Here is an 18,313-nt window from a genome sequence, read left to right as displayed (position 1 = left end):
ATTCCAACTTAAAAAACAGATGAGCCTAACAGCCTAAAACGACCCAGATAAACCCTTTATGTATAAACCGGATGAGATATTGCGAGCTTTTGCCACTTTCTATAAGAAATTGTACTCAAATATGGACCCATGCACGGAATGTGAAAAAAATGGATGCCTACTTAGAGGGCATAAACCTGCCAAACCTATCAGAGGAAGATTCACAAGCTATAGATCGACCCATTACAAGAGAAGAAATTGTGGAAATAATCAACGGGTTAAAAAACTGAAAAAGTCCGGCCTCGGATGGATACTGTAACGGATTTTATAAAGCCTTTGTGGAAGACATAAGCCCTATGTTAGAGAAAGCTTATGCTTATGCATTTGAAAAGGGGGATTTCCCACCAAATTGGAAGGAGACAATAATGTCAGTTATACATCAGGAGGGAAAGGACCCTACAGAGTGCAGCTCATATAGACGCATAGCGCTTCAAAATTCTGACTGTAAAATATTGACCTCCATACTGACAAAAAGACTTAAAACGGTTATTACAACTCTAGTGCACCCAGACCAGACATGCTTTATTACTGGTCGCCAGCTGTCTGATAATATTCGTCGGTTACTGAATGTTATGTCTTATGCCAAATCGAAACCAGTGCCATGTATGGGACTAACTCTGGACGCAGAAAAAGCATTCGACCGTGTCTCCTGGCCTTTCCTTTTTAGAGTTTTGAGGAAATACGGTCTAGGTCCTGGCTTTGTTGGGTCCAACTGTTATGCTCATCTTCAAAAGCGTCAGTAAGGGTAAATGGGTGTTTCTCACAAACATTTCTGTTGGGGAGGGGTTGCAGGCAAGGGGACCCTCTTTTGCCTCTCGTTTTTGCCCTTAGTATAGAACCCTTGCACAATTAATAAGAGATATCACAGATATTAGTGGTATTGAGGTGCGTGGAGAGGAACATAGGTTGTCGCTATACGCAGACGATGTAATTGTGTATATCTCAGATCCCACAAAGACTGTCCCAAATTTAATGAAATGTACTGAGACCTTTGGATTTTACTCAGGTTACAAAGTAAATGTGACTAAGACAGAAGCACTCACCATGAACAATTTAGTCACCCCGCAGATTAAATCTGCTTTCTCATTTAGATGGCCCAGGGAGGGTATTAGATATTTGGGAATAAATATACCCCTGACCTTAGTTTATATCAAAGTTACTATATTAAATTAATTGATAAAATTAAGCAAGATTTGAACCGCTGGAATACACTTCCCCTTAATTTAATAGGCAGGGTGGAAGCTGTTAGGATGAATGTTCACCCAAGGCTCCTCCTGTAAGCCCTTTCTTTTTCAAACTATACCAATCTCTCCGCCTAAATCTACTTTTAGTCTTCTGGATCGTCTCATCTCAAGATTTATATGGCAGGGTAGGAGACCCAGAGTCAGATATAAAGTCTTACAACTGACAAAAACTAAAGGGGGTCTATGCGTACCCAACTTAAAGCATTACTGGTTAGCGTCACAACTGCGTGCAATGATAGTGTGGTTATCAGATGACACTAGTACAAGGTGGCTCAGTATAGAAAAAAGTGACAGTCCTGATATGCCTTTGTCGGTGATCCCCTTTAATGGGATTAAATCCACCAGAGATATTTTGGGAGAATGGTCGAACACAACATGTGTAGCTTGGAAGGAAATACAACAAATGTTTAAGTTAACAGGCGATCTCAGTTTTGAGTTCAATTACTTACATTAGAAATGTTCTTCCATTGAGACTTGATATAGGATTCAAAAACTGGAAACTTTTGAACCTTCATTATGTACAACAATTATTTAGTAATAACATCTTCAAATCATTCGACCAACTGAGAACAGATTTTAAATGACCAAGAACAGATTTTTTCAGGTATATACAATTGAGGAGTTTCGTACTGAAGCACCCAAACTGGAATAGATTAATAGAGCCCTCCCTTTTAGAACAGTATTTATTAAAAATTCATGGTGGAGAACAAATGAGGAAACCAATAACCAATGTTTATAAAATCCTTGCTTCAATGACAAAAGATAATTCATTTTATGTGAAAGACAAGTGGATTAGGGAGCTACGGCTCATAATAAGTGAAGAAGTTTGGTTGGAGATATGTATTCAGGCTCACAAAGTCACGAACGCCAATTTGTGGAAGGAATTTCAATGGTAAATAAATAACAGATTTTTCAGAACACCACAAGTTGTGGCTAAAATGAATCCGAATCAATCAAGTCAATGTTGGAGGGGGTGTGGAGAGACAATGGCTACTCACTTACATATTTTTTGGCAATGCCCATTGTTGGATAACTTTTGGAAATCCATTTTTACATATATTAATGAAGTATTGAATGTTGAACTGATAAGAGATCCTCTGGTAGCAATTCTAGGGGTGAAACCGGTTGGGATACACAGTAGGAAAGATACGTATTTACTACAGATATTACTGATAGCAGCAAAGAAAGCAATTACAATAAAGTGGCTTAAAAATGAGTCACCAAACCAAGCTGGATGGCTAACAATTTTGAGAAATATTTACACTATGGAAAGAATTACATACTCGCTGAGATTACAGAGGGAACTTTTTATTGAAAGATGGGCACCATTAATGACGGTGATGGAAGATCATTAGAACTAACTCTGGTTATATTTGCCAGGGGAATTTGTATACAACCCATGTTCAGTTGTAAGTTGTTGTTTGTTTTGTTCATATTGTTTACTTTAAATGATGTTAATTCTTTTTAATTTCTCCTTTTCTTTGTACCTCTGGACATATTCTTCTATGGAATTGATCATACACATAAGAATACGTGAATGTTATGATCCCCTGTAAAAGAAACAATTTCTGTGTGGAAGTATTTGCTGTAAAAGGAGATCTGAAGAATATTAAAAATAAAAAATAAGTAAAAAAATAAATCAATAATTGGAAGTGGGCAAAATTAAAATTATGGAGAGGAAAAAAAAAACGTTTTACATGTTTATGAGAATAGTTCAACTCATGACTGTCACGGCTTCGGTGGGTGGAACAAGGAGGAGCAGGAGAATGGCGTGGTAGAAGGATATTTATTTCTATCCAGTGTAAACACGTATATATGTATCTATATACACGAAGCGTCGCACAGCTCTTTCTACATAGACAGAGACAATCACACACAAAGACAGGGGGAGCAGAGGGAACATATATACCGGGGGGAAACAGCGATGATGAGGAACAGGTGCACTAAACGGGACACAGGTGAAATGTATGATGAGACGGTGGTGTCAGAAGGCCGGCGACGTCGACCGCTGGGGCCCGCCCACTGCAGGGGGAGGTGAACCAGCAGAGGTCGCAGTTGTCACAATGACCCATGAGATTTGAAAAGTAAGCTTGATTAAGTACATGTAAACAAACTGTATATACTCCCAAATAATCTTTTTCTTCTATAAAATAATTTGTACTAATACATTTTACTGAGATTGATCTGGCCTTTTATTTGCAGAAGGAACCGAGGAAAGTCAAAAGGAAGCCCAACAACATTGACTCAGTGCATTGGAGAAAAATGGACCAGTTAGGACGATTGATTACTCAGGAACAAACATTCTCAAGAGGTAGTCTGTGTAATGGAAATGAAAAGGCGCTTTTATTAAAATTGTTCTTGTATTTCTAGACAATTTCTATTGTTTTAATATGACTTTTCAGTCACTTGTATGTCGAAGAAAGTCGACTCAAATTCACTCTGCAGATTTATCAGAAAACACTGCTGACACAACTCAGGGTGAGTACTATTAAACACTATAACAATGTATGAGTCTCTGTACATTTGGGCCCTGAGTGTGGCCTTGGTAATAGTATTATGTACATTGTGATGGCAATTCTATCGATCAGAACTCTTTTAGAAGGAAGTACAGAGACAAAATTCTCTTGGCACAATTTCACGTTTATTAAATCATTTCCAAAAGAGAGATGCGTCAAACGCTTACAGACATAATAATCCGAGGAGTCTCTGACTCCATACAGGTCAGTCAACGATATTTATTTCAAATGTTAGAAGGGGTGTGGTAGGATGCTGCCATCTGTCCTGTCAATAAAACACACTCCCTTTGTTCTATCACACAAATCAAATGCTTTCCTCACCCAACTTATCCTTCCTGCCATAATGTTTACTGTTGTGTTTACCTAAACTTCACACAAAGGACAGCTCTCCTTCCTGCCTTAAGTAACTTCTTCAATTCTAAGAGTTCTTACAGCATCTGGACAGACAATAGATGCCCTGATGCAAATACCAGCTCCCCTCTCTGCATCTTTAACTAGTAACTCATTCATACATGCATAGGATACATCAGTTCAAGAATTTCCACAATGCTATACTGTATGATTACAGACACATCACATACACAGTTTACATACTGTATGATTACACAGACACATCACACACACAGTTTACATACTGTATGATTACACAGACACATCACATACACAGTTTACATACTGTATGATTACACAGACACATCACATACACAGTTTACATACTGTATGATTACAGACACATCACATACACAGTTTACATACTGTATGATTACAGACACATCACATACACAGTTTACATACTGTATGATTACACAGACACATCACATACACAGTTTACATACTGTATGATTACAGACACATCACATACACAGTTTACATACTGTATGATTACAGACACATCACACACACAGTTTACATACTGTATGATTACAGACACATCACACACAGTTTACATACTGTATGATTACACAGACACATCACACACACAGTTTACATACTGTATGATTACAGACACATCACATACACAGTTTACATACTGTATGATTACAGACACATCACACACACAGTTTACATACTGTATGATTACAGACACATCACACACAGTTTACATACTGTATGATTACAGACACATCACATACACAGTTTACATACTGTATGATTACACAGACACATCACATACACAGTTTGAGGAGACCCTTCAGGTGATCGGTAACAGACAATGTTATATACTTCTCTACAGAAATGTTTAAGGATATGTTATGACAACTAAATGGCTCCTGCTCTACAGAAATGTTTAAGGATATGTTATGACAACTAAATGACTCCTGCTCTACAGAAATGTTTAAGGATATGTTATGACAACTAAATGACTCCTGCTCTACAGAAATGTTTAAGGAGATGTTATGACAACTAAATGGCTCCTGCTCTTTAGTACAGGGCTTTAACTGCATTTATCCCTCTCTTCTAAAGACAAAAATATACAAGAACTCAAGGAGAGCTTAGACAGCACAACGGTTGATCCCTCAGGCAGCTCAGAAGCAACAGGCTCAAACATACCAACCTGGAGTTTGTGGCAAGCGCTTTGTGATGGAAAGTGAAATCACCACTACAACTTCTACAATACAATGTTAACAGGGGGAAGGACACCTCAACATGCTTGACCAAAGTCTAAAGCACAAGAGGCTGTGATTCGATGCAAAGACTGCCTCCCCAAAGAAGTGTATTACAGTAACTGTGATGTTTCAGTGCATAGTCTGTATGTACTACACATCCGGGAGTCGTTTGTGGGAGGGTTTTACAAAGCCCAGTCACCGAAAAGCCTAATTTCAAAGGACATCACGGGTGAACATGTAGTGTCTGAGCAAGGTATGTGCTTTTTATATTGGATTGAATTACATGTCAAATGTAAATCTTTCCAATTAATAATGACTGTTTTTCTAGCATGTGTGCTACCGATTGCTTGGTTAAACAAGATTTGCTGCTGCGATGCTGGGGATATTTCTGTAAATGTTGGTCGTGCCATTATCTTCATAAACATTAATGGTGAGTACCTCCTCATATCTGACAGTATAGTTTCTACACCAAGTAGAAGGCTTTGTGTAGATGAATGTATGGTTGTGTTGACATTGTGTTTCTGTTGGTCTCAACAGGTCTCTATGATCTCTCCCTTCTGTTGGTGACCAGTAAGTCTTGTCTAAAGTCATGGACACCTGAGGGGAAAGACCTTATACAGAATGGGTCCTGGCCTGGAACTACTGAGTTTCTAACTGTTTACAGAGTTGACCTGGTCAGTACCTTTAAAGATGTTAAAGTCACGACACCTGAGGTGAAAGACCTTATACAGAATGGGTCCTGGCCTGGAACTACTGAGTTTCTAACTGTTTACACCTTTGACCTGTTCAGTACCTTTGAAGATGTTAATGTTACGACACCTGGCCTCTCCACACGCATTTATCTGAATGCTACAAAGTCGCTCAATGCCTTCAAGCAGAGTAAGTGTTATGTTTTGTTTTAACCATTGATATACAGCATTGTTATAAAGCATTTCAAAACAAAGACAAATATGATTTACTGTAACAGGAAAGAAAGGCTATGTGGTTGTGACTAGGCCAGACAGAATAGTCTGGTCCTATAGTATAACGGAAAAAGGTATCTGATGAATTTGACAGAGCTGCTACTTGTGAGAAGCCATTATCACCATAATGCCCTTTTCATGTTTACTAGGTTGGCTCAATATCAGTGGACTGTTTCCAGCATAGTTTTCTGGAATGGACATACTGTAGACACCAAGTGGAAAACGTTCTTGGAGTTGACCATTTCTCCTGTCCAGCCTGCAGTGAGGATATGGTGGCAGTGTCTCTTGATGGGAACAGAAAAATTGTTTTAATGGTGATGGGTTATTAATGATCAAAGGTTTTACCTTTCAAAAGACAACTTGCATAAACCGGTCAAGACTCCATGCACTGTGATTGTGTTTTGACAGGACAAATGATACTCCATATTTTGATGGAACGTTGCAGAGTTTTTGCAAACTATTAGAGACAAAGTCAAAACAGTAAGATATGGACTATTACAATCAAGTCATTTAGCAAATACTGTTATCCAGAGCGACTAACAGTTTATCTATGACTAGCTTAATAATAATAATAATTTATGGTAAACTGTTTTCCTAGTCAGCAGGGCGACCAGTTTGAGGAAAATCACACCTCAAAGCTGGGAGTTAGACGAACAAGAAGTCTCAGTCAAAACTTGATGAAGAGGGTGTGATGATGTCCATCTGTAGACACTGCATCCTTTTTAAAGGTATGTTCAACGCTTTGACGAACCCAAGGTAACTTTCACCCTTTCCTGTCTTGTGTTATAGTCCATTATAATTCTGAACCAACTCTGTTGTAACAGGATTCCAGATGTTTTGTGGAGAAGTGTTTGCATACCCTCTATATCTTCAAAAAGAGCTTGGCAAGGAACGAAAAACTGAGTTTGTCTGTACTGATGTAATGTGCAAGTATTACCCATACTTGAAAAGAGTGTGTGAGGCCTTTCCTGATCTACAGTACATTTTGCAAATGCAACCCTCATATTGGTTACGCAAAAGGACATTACACAAAATGTGAGGAAGGGATGAACCATTTCAACCCCATTTCCTCTTAATACATAATGGTGATGATATGTGAGTGATTATGATACAGTACTGAAGTGATCATGTGTACAGGTGGAGTGGGGGGGCAGCAACAAGAGGGAGCTGGTGAGTTTGAACTTTGGAGCTTCTACTGACATGTATGTTATTGGATTATTCTGACTGCCATGTTCAAATTCCTCACAATCATTTAAAAAGTTTACATTTAAAAATCCTGCCATTTAGAATGTGTTATGTGTTGTGCTTTTTAGTGCAGTGTTAAATTATTACCATGTTGAAAATTCGAGTGGAAGATGCTTTTTCAAAGCGAAGTTGTTTTAAAATGATTGTTTACCATTTACAGGGTAACCAGCCATGTGTGTCACCATGTCTTCTTCATGTCTTGTACTTCTGCTTGAGTTTCCAAGTGGAACATGAAGTGGCATTCCATTGTTCTGTGAGGACTGAAATGTGGATAATCATTGTTCATCCTACATTCAGCTGCTGGGGCTGATAGAATATTGCTGGATCTTTTCATGAACAGTTTTGGATTTCCAATGAACAGGTTTGACTGTTGGAGAGGAAGTGGAAGCAGTCAATTCATTTATGTCTCGTGCTGCTTTGACAACAAAGTATAAGACCAGATCTGGTGAGTCATTAGATGATAGATCAACTGGAATTGTTGGCTTTGTGCATCATTTCAAATGGACTCAAACGAGCTGCCATTGCAAATGAGAAGAAAGAACTGGAAGAGGCTATAACATCATACAATGCCCTGGTCTCAAATGCAGAGGCTGTTGATCCAGCAGACACCATGTTAGCACAAGATTTCCCAATATGGCCTTGGGACACAGGTAGAGAATAGAAAACATTTATGTCCACGCAGTGCAGAAGTTTGTTTTTGTGTTCACCTACTAGAATTGACTGACACTGAACGTGATTTTGTTCAACACTCAACCACACCAAAGTTCACTGCAACCTGGAGAGCAAGAAATAATTACACAAAATATACAAGTACAAATGCACTGTACAGAATAACCAGTAGGGATTTAAGCCGATTAGTGAGGACCTTAGAAAGGACCTTATAGTCCACACAAAGCAAGGCTACATGTCGCCAGTTCTTCAGGTCGCTCAAGTCCCCTTTCTTCAGGAGGAGAGTCAAAACTGCCCTACGGCAGCTCAATGGCAACTCCCCAACCCTGACACACTCATATAAAACACAACATAAATCTCCACCAATGAGGCTCCAGAATGTCTGTAAGTAGGCCTGCAAACTGACTGGCTGGTAGCACCGAACTCAGAGAGCAGTCAGAGAAGGACCTCCTCACACTCCCCTTCACCAGATTCCCCTACCTCCTCTTCTCCCTGACCCAACAACGTACTGACCTGCACCCTTTTCTTACCCAGGCCCTGCTCCCCAACACCAGGTGAAATACCCAGGGACGCCAACACCTCCTCCACCACACCAACCACACCTTTCCTCACACTCTTTTTCCTATTTGGTGCGATCAGCCCCACAACCCCACCAACTGGCTTGTGAAGGACCCCCTTACTCACACCCTCCACTAACACAGCATCAGAGACCACACCACTCCCTTCATTCCCAACAACCCTCAGGAGAGGAGGAGACGCAGAGGAGCAGAAGGGGAGATTAGGAAAGAGAGAGTGGAAGAGAAAGAGAGGAAGTAAGGAAGACAGGAAGAGAGGAGAGAGGGCAAGGAAAAGAGGAGCAGAAGGGGAAGGAGTGGGAGACAGAGATAGGAGAAGAACAGAGGGGGAGACGAAGTGATGGAATAGAAGATGAAAGGATGATGGAGAGTTGAGAGGAAGAGAAAGACTGGGGAGGTGAATAAAAGAAGAAAGAGGGAGAGGAGCAGTGGATGAGAGGAGGAGAGGGTAACAGAGAAAAGAGGTGGACATTAGGAGAGGAAGTGAGGATGAGGAGGAGAAAGGGAGAGGAAGAAAAAGGAGAGGAGCAGAAGGAGAGACGGAGAGGGACAGGAGAGAAGAGGGGGAGAGGAAAAGAGAAGACAAGGAGGAGACAGGAAGAGAGGAGCATAGGGTGAGACGAAATGAGAGGAAGCAAGGAAGGAGAGCAAGGGAGAAAGACAGGGAGGCAAAGAGAGGAGGAGAGGAGATGGGCAAGGGAGTGGGAGAGTAAGAGGAGGATAGGAGAGACAGAGAGGATGAGGAGGAAAGAGGAGACAGGAGGAGAGAAAGAGAGGAACAGAGGAGGAAGAACAAAAAGAGCAGAAGGGGGAGAGGAAGTAAGGAAGTGAGGAAGAGAAAAGGAGAGGACAGGAGAGGGAGGTAGAGAGGAGACACTGGATCAGAGGGGGACAGGAGAGGGAGATAATGAGGAGACACTGGATCAGAGGGGACAGGAGAGGGAGGTAGAGAGGAGACACTGGATCAGAGGAGACAGGAGAGGGAGGTAGAGAGGAGACATTGGATCAGAGGGGACAGGAGGGAGGTAGAGGAGACACTGGATCAGAGGGGACAGGAGAGGGAGGTAGAGAGGAGACACTGGATCAGAGGGGGACAGGAGATGGAGATAATGAGGAGACACTGGATCAGAGGGGACAGGAGAGGGAGGTAGAGAGGAGACACTGGATCAGAGGGGACAGGAGAGGGAGGTAGAGAGGAGACATTGGATCAGAGGGGACAGGAGGGAGGTAGAGGAGACACTGGATCAGAGGGGACAGGAGAGGGAGGTAGAGAGGAGACACTGGATCAGAGGGGGACAGGAGATGGAGATAATGAGGAGACACTGGATCAGAGGGGACAGGAGAGGGAGGTAGAGAGGAGACACTGGATCAGAGGGGACAGGAGAGGGAGGTAGAGAGGAGACATTGGATCAGAGGGGACAGGAGGGAGGTAGAGGAGACACTGGATCAGAGGGGACAGGAGAGGGAGGAAGAGAGGAGACACTGGATCAGAGGGGGACAGGAGAGGGAGATAATGAGGAGACACTGGATCAGAGGAGACAGGAGAGGGAGGTAGAGAGGAGACATTGGATCAGAGGGGACAGGAGAGGGAGGTAGAGAGGAGACACTGGATCAGAGGGGACAGGAGAGGGAGGTAGAGAGGAGACACTGGATCAGAGGGGACAGGAGAGGGAGGTAGAGATGAGACACTGGATCAGAGGGGGACAGGAGAGGGAGGTAGAGAGGAGACACTGGATCAGAGGGGACAGGAGAGGGAGGTAGAGAGGAGACACTGGATCAGAGGGGACAGGAGAGGGAGGTAGAGAGGAGACATTGGATCAGAGGGGACAGGAGAGGGAGGTAGAGAGGAGACACTGGATCAGAGGGGACAGGAGAGGGAGGTAGAGAGGAGACACTGGATCAGAGGGGGGCAGGAGAGGGAGATAATGAGGAGACACTGGATCAGAGGGGACAGGAGAGGGAGGTAGAGAGGAGACACTGGATCAGAGGAGACAGGAGAGGGAGGTAGAGAGGAGACATTGGATCAGAGGGGACAGGAGAGGGAGGTAGAGAGGAGACACTGGATCAGAGGGGGACAGGAGAGGGAGATAATGAGGAGACACTGGATCAGAGGGGGACAGGAGAGGGAGGTAGAGAGGAGACATTGGATCAGAGGGGACAGGAGAGGGAGGTAGAGAGGAGACACTGGATCAGAGGGGACAGGAGAGGGAGGTAGAGAGGAGACACTGGATCAGAGGGGGACAGGAGAGGGAGATAATGAGGAGACACTGGATCAGAGGGGACAGGAGAGGGAGGTAGAGAGGAGACACTGGATCAGAGGGGACAGAGACACCCTGAAACACAGGAGAAGATGTGTGTGTGTTTTCTATCCATGTTTCTATCAGGTTCTGTTCACCTGGTGTGCTACATGGTTCTCTTTCTTGATGGTTAGTAGATCAGTTAACAGGAGGAGGTTCACTAAGTTTCTGTTGTTGGACGGTCAACTGTCACATCAATCCAATGGCTTTGGTGGTCTGTGTTAAGTAAAGTATTTACAGCATTCTATCTGTCCACACACACACACACACACACACACACACACACATATATATATATATATATATATATATATATATATATATATATATATATATATATATATATATTAATTTGAAAAACACTCCTAAATAATCTGTTTTAAAACCTTTTTTATTCTGTCAAATCTGGGACACTGAAATTCATACAGAAGCAGGAATGTTTTGTCAACAATTAAATAAATAAACATTCTACAGACAATGTTTACAAACACCAATGATAAACAATAACAACCAGAAGAATGATTTCTAAATGTGAAGGTTTTACAGACCAGTGTGGTGATTCATTCTATTGATTAATGACTCTAGTTTACAGGTTACATCATCAGTGGTGTTTAATCAGGTATATTTACAATCATATGATATATTTACTCACTACTAGAGAGTTATTGTCAGTGTTTTACTACAGTGTCCTACTGAACATGACCATGATTAGAGTGAAACATCATGTTGTGTTTGACACAGGGACCATCTGACACAGAGACACTGAGGAGTCAGAATAAACCCTAAACCCTGGATAGAGGGGCTCAGTGAATGTGGTGTTGAATGTGTACAGGTGGGTCAGTGTGTCAGAGGAGACCCTGTAGAAGGACAGAGTGCCGGCTGGCCAGTCCAGATACACTCCTACTCTGTGGGAGTCTGAGGAGGTGACAGGTATGTCTGTTGTCTTATTATTGTGACAGACAGAGTAACAGTCATAATAACAGTCCAGACTCCAGGACTTGTCATTGTATCCAAGACAACAGTCACCACCTCCTCTCCTGTTGATTCCTTTATATGTCACTCCTATCCCAGCCCCTTTCCCACTCCACTCTACCTCCCAGTAACAGCGTCCAGACAGACCCTCTCTACACAACACCTGTGACCAGTGGTCAAATCTCTCTGGGTGATCAGGATACAGCTGCTCCTCTCCTCTCCTCCTTGTCACCTTTCTGTTCTCCTCAGACAGAGAGAGGTTTCTGTTTACTGTGTTTAGGTCCAGTGTGAGATCACAGACATCTGATGGATGAGACCAAGACACAATATTACACATCATCATCATTCAGATTATATACACACATGCAGAATGAAACAAATATGCACAAACTTACACACACAGACTTGTACACCCCCTCCCAACCAGCTGTATTTGTGTTCTGTATAATAAATCACTTACATTTCTTCAGTCCTGATTCCAACCACCATTCTCCACCATGATCCATACTGTGGAAGAAGCAGAGGAGCAGACTGTCATTCAGTGACACACAACCTGTCTTACACACATACACACACAACCACACACACACACAAGCACACACACACACCTTACATACCTGCAACACAAACAACCACACAGACATTACACACATCCACCCTCCCAACACACACACACACACACGATTAATCAGATTATGATCTAAATTGCGATCTACACTTGGGCACTTGTTACACTTAAGTTAATGATAATAGTTAATTCATCTTCTTCCGCTTATCTGGGGCCGGGTCGCGGGGGCAGCAGTCTAAGCAGGGATGCCCAGACTTCCCTCTCCCCAGACACTTCCTCCAGCTCTTCCGGGGGGACACCGAGGCGTTCCCAGGCCAGCCGGGAGACATCGTCCCTCCAGCGTGTCCTAGGTCTTCCCCGGGGTCTCCTCCCGGTGGGACAGGCCCGGAATACCTTCCCAGGAAGGCGTTCCGGAGGCATCCGAAACAGATGCCCAAGCCACCTCAGCTGACCCCTCTCGATGTGGAGGAGCAGCGGCTCTACTCTGAGCTTCTCCCGGGTGACCGAGCTTCTCACCCTATCTCTAAGGGATCGCCCGGCCACCCTGCGGAGAAAGCTCATTTCGGCCGCCTGTATCCGGGATCTTGTCCTTTCGGTCATGACCCAAAGCTCATGACCATAGGTGAGAGTAGGAACGTAGATTGACTGGTAAATCGAGAACTTCGCCTTGCGGCTCAGCTCTTTCTTCACCACGACAGACCGATACATCAACCGCATTACTGCAGAAGCTGCACTGATCCGTCTGTCAATCTCCCGTTCCATCCTTCCCTCACTCGTGAACAGGACCACTAGATACTTAAACTCCTCCACTTGAGGCAGGCACTCTCCACCAACCTGAAGTGGGCAAGCCACCCTTTTCCGACTGACAGGAGACTCGGCCAGACGTTCCCAGCAGACCCTTACAGTACGCTTGGGCCTGCCGAGTCTGTCCAGCTTCCTCCCCCGCCATCGGATCCAAATCACCACCAGGTGGTGATCAGTTGACAGCTCCGCCCCTCTCTTCACCTGAGTGTCCAAGACATACGGCCGCAGGTCAGATGAAACGACAACAAAGTCGATCATCGACCTGCGGCCTAGGGTGTCCTGGTGCCACGTGCACTGATGGACACCCTTATGCTTGAACATGGTGTTTGTTATGGACAAACTGTGACTAGCACAGAAGTCCAATAACTGAACACCGCTCGGGTTCAGATCAGGGGGGCCGTTCCTCCCAATCACGGACCTCCAGGTGTCACTGTCGTTGCCCACGTGGGCGTTGAAGTCCCCCAGTAGAACGATAGAGTCCCCAGTCGGAGCACTTTCCAGCACCCCCCCAGAGACTCCAAGAACGTCAGGTACTCTGCATTGCCATTCAGCCCGTAGGCACAAACAACAGTGAGAGACCTATCCCCGACCCGTAGGCGCAGGGAAACGACCCTCTCGTTCACCGGGGTAAACTCCAACACATGGCGGCAGAGCTGGGGAGCTATAAGCAAACCCACACCAGCCCGCTGCCTCTCACCATGGGCAACTCCAGAGTGGTGAAGAGTCCATCCTCTCTCAAGGAGTGTGGTTCCAGAGCCCAAGCCGTGCGTGGAGGTGATCCCGACCACCTCTAGTCGGAAACTCTCAACCTCACGCACGATCTCAGGCTCCTTCCCCGCCAGCGAGGTGACATTCCACGTCCCTAGAGCTAGTTTCCGTGTCCAGGGATCGGGTTGTCGAGGCCTCCACCTTCGACTGCCGCCCGATCCTCTCTGCACCGGCCCCTTATGGTCCCTCCTGTGGGTGGTGAGCCCACGGGAAGGCGGCCCCACGTCGCCCGTTTGGGCTGAGCCTGGCCGGGCCCCATGGGGAAAGGCCCGGCCACCAGGCGCTCGCATACGAGCCCCAACCCCGGGCCTGGCTCCAGGGTGGGGCCCCGGCTGCGCCATACCGGGCGACGTCACAGAACACAATATTTTTTTTTTCATCATTAAGGGTTTTTTGAACCGCTCTTAGTCTGACCCGTCGCCTAGGACCTGTTTGCCCTGGGAGACCCTACCAGGGGCATATAGCCCCAGACAACATAGCTCCTAGGGTCACTCGGGTACTTAAACCCCTCCACCACGTTAAGGTGGCAGTTCAAGGAGAGGCAGTTTAATGATAATAATTAAGTAAATTAACGGTTTCATTCACTAATGTGAATTGGTTTCCAACGTTCCCCAAAAATACCCATTCATAAAGAGATGATTGTTCTTCACTAGTCAGGGTTCGTTGTTATTCAATGAAAACTGAAAGTCTGTGTTAGAGATCATACATTAGAGGTATTTTATCCCTTTAATGTATGAAACAACACAGAAGAGTCAGTCTCAGAATGAACAATATAGACCACAAGGAAAGTGCAAACATACTTCATACAGGAGAAAAAGTCACTCAAGGCTTGATACATTTTGGACCCAAGTGTTTGAATATTGCAAATTATAATTGTTACTGCAATCACACACACACACACACACACACCACACAAACCCCAATCACACACAAACACAATACACAACTCCCCAATTACACACAAACAATACACAAACCCCAATTACACACAAACACACCACACAAACCCCCAATCACACACAATACACAACCCCCAATTACACACAAACACAACCGCCCAAACACACACAAACACAATACCCCAATCACACACAACACCCCAGTCATAAACAATACACAAACCACCAATCACACACAAACACAATATACAATCCCCAATCACACACAAACACAATACACAACCCCTCCTCCAATAACACACCATACACAACCCCTCCTCCAATAACACACCATACACAACCCCTCCTCCAATAACACACCATACACAACCACTCCTCCAATAACACACCATACACAACCCCTCCTCTAATAACACACCATACACAACCCCTCCTCCAATAACACACCATACACAACCCCTCCTCCAATAACACACCATACACAACCACTCCTCCAATAACACACCATACACAACCCCTCCTCTAATAACACACCATACACAACCCCTCCTCTAATAACACACCATACACAACCCCTCCTCCAATAACACACCATACACAACCCCTCCTCCAATAACACACCATACACAACCCCTCCTCTAATAACACACCATACACAACCCCTCCTCTAATAACACACCATACACAACCCCTCCTCTAATAACACACCATACACAACCCCTCCTCCAATAACACACCATACACAACCCCTCCTCCAATAACACACCATACACAACCCCTCCTCTAATAACACACCATACACAACCCCTCCTCTAATAACACAGCATACACAACCCCTCCTCCAATAACACACCATACTAAACCCTTCCTCTAATAACACACCATACACAATCCCTCCTCTAATAACACACCATACACAATCCCTCCTCTAATAACACACCATACACAACCCCTCCTCTAATAACACACCATACACAATCCCTCCTCTAATAACACAGCATACACAACCCCTCCTCCAATAACACACCATACACAACCCCTCCTCTAATAACACACCATACACAACCCCTCCTCTAATAACACACCATACACAACCCCTCCTCCAATAACACACCAGAGAGTTGAGAAGGACCAAGGATCTTTGATATTACTGTACTGAAATCGTACTGCACCAGCCGGTGTTCACCCAGCGAACTGAGACCAAGCCCTGAAAAGTGAAGCCAAAATGTCTCGATCGCCCCCTGGTGAGTGGTCCTAGTATAGGTCATAAACCCCGCCTCCCCATGTTATTCAATGGGACGCGAGACCAACTAAACAATTAAATTACCCTTCAAATATCTTTTTTCCGAAGATGGTTTCTGTCATTTACTGTAGTTTGTATCACGCTAATGTAAATTCAGGAGTTTGTTTTTAAAATAAGTTGGTTTTTAGTTAGTTATTTAATGCTCTGAAAACGGTGGTGTGACGTCGTGATTGACAGCTGTGATTGACAGCTATCTGAGCCGAGGAGCCACTGAAGCGCCATCAGGCTTTTTTCGCGATCTTCGGAGGACTAAGGAGATTGGAGCTTTACATTTAATCTCTAAATTTCTATAATTGATATCATTTCACACGGACATAATGGGTTGTTCTGCAGTAGATTGTGCTAACCGATCTGGCATTTCCAATCGATCTTTGAATTTTTTTCGGTGAGTTAAATTCATAAGCTATTTAATTAGTAAATAAATGTAATGGGCTAGCTAACGTTAGCTAAAAGACAACAAGCCTCGTTAATAGCCATGTTAATAGCTAGCAGGTGATCCTTAGCTAGAAGTTCCCAAATATTTTTGTATTAGGCCTATTCTAAATTAAGGTTAAACATTATGTAAGTTAGGCTATAACATATCGTCTAGGTTTGGAGTGGAACAGAGCAGACAGAGTTCACATGAGCAGGACTCCACTTCCAAAACAGTGCAGCGTGTGCTTGCGATTGATTACGGTATGCGCATTCTGCGAGGGAGAGTGAGGGCGGGGCACAGGGGAGGGGCCGTTGATTTCGCGGCTTTACGGCTTTACTTCCTGCTCGCTACTGCGCATAACTACTGCGCAGAACTGGTCCCAAGATCGCTATCTGCGTAGGCGCAAGTCCAAGATGTCAGCGCCGTATCGGGACACTGGTGGCTTCAGTTTTCACCAATGGAAAAGAGCGAAAGGGCGTCGTCCATCTTTTATTTTACTGTCTATGGTGCTAACTAGACTGTGGGTGGGACAAAGTCATTTAAACAATACATTACATCTGATAGGGAAACATCCAACAGGTCAGTGTGACCATTGTCAGGAAGTTGAGACATTGGATCATGTGTTGAGGCAGTGTGGGTGATATGAGGGGGAGAGGCTGAGATTAAGACTGGGTTTGAGAGAAGAAGGGATGAGTTGAGTTTAAATAATATTTTGGGTGGGGAGAATTCAGTGTTAAAATATTTATTTATATTTCAGGGGAAAACTGAATTTCATGGATACAGTAAATAATGTTTTCCTCAAATTAACAATTATTGTTCCTGTCACACAAAATTATTACAGGTAAGCAGATCTGTATTTGACACATATTACATAATGCAAAACAACATGACAACTTAATACCACATTACTGATTACTGGTAGAGAAAACATCTACAGGACTTACTTGAGTTTCTCCAGTCTCCAGTGTGGATCCTCCAGTCCAGCAGAGAGCAGTGTGACTCCCAAGTCTCCTGGGTGATTGTAGCTCAGATCCAGTTCTTTCAGATGTGAGGGGTTTGACTTCAGAGCTGAGACCAGAGAAGCACAGCCTTCCTTTGTGACCAGACAGCCTGACAGCCTGCACAGAGATCATCATGATTTCCCAAATGACTCACATTAACAAAGTCTCTGAACCTTGAAGTACTGATGGGCAACCAAGGCTTTTAAAACCCTTTGGAGATACAATGATTACCTGGGGGGGGGGGGTGGTTTGCCTCCCAGGTAACCATTTATATTTAACTGTTCATCCATAGTAATGTTTAGGATAAAGTGTCATAGCATATATGAAATGAAACACATTATTTGGACATTAATTGATAGTGTCTCATGTCACTGCCTGTAACTCATGTCCCCAACACTACCTATTTGACCAACCTGTTGTAGAATGTAC

The 18,313-nt window shown here is 43.9% G+C and overlaps 2 protein-coding genes across 2 annotated transcripts in view; one reads left to right on the top strand and one right to left on the bottom strand.

The window, feature by feature from the left end:
• Positions 1-8,978, top strand: part of LOC105008337 (NLR family CARD domain-containing protein 3-like) — a 38,359-nt gene extending 29,381 nt beyond the window's left edge. The window contains 2 exon segments of the mRNA XM_034294917.1: positions 8,817-8,836; positions 8,922-8,978. Of these exon segments, the coding sequence (XP_034150808.1) occupies positions 8,817-8,836; positions 8,922-8,978 (77 nt within the window).
• Positions 8,979-11,911: 2,933 nt separating this feature from the next.
• Positions 11,912-18,313, bottom strand: part of LOC114840302 (NLR family CARD domain-containing protein 3-like) — a gene marked incomplete at its 3' end in the record, with an annotated part of 71,062 nt that continues 64,660 nt past the window's right edge. Inside the window, 3 exon segments of the mRNA XM_034294916.1 lie at positions 11,912-12,429; positions 12,587-12,633; positions 17,828-18,001. Of these exon segments, the coding sequence (XP_034150807.1) occupies positions 11,912-12,429; positions 12,587-12,633; positions 17,828-18,001 (739 nt within the window).

This window comes from Esox lucius, chromosome 11 (assembly GCF_011004845.1).
Source record: "Esox lucius isolate fEsoLuc1 chromosome 11, fEsoLuc1.pri, whole genome shotgun sequence".
NCBI classification, from domain to species: Eukaryota; Metazoa; Chordata; class Actinopteri; order Esociformes; family Esocidae; genus Esox; species Esox lucius.
The sequence above is the reverse complement of the archived record's forward strand: the minus strand, read 5'-3'. Positions and strand labels throughout refer to the sequence as shown.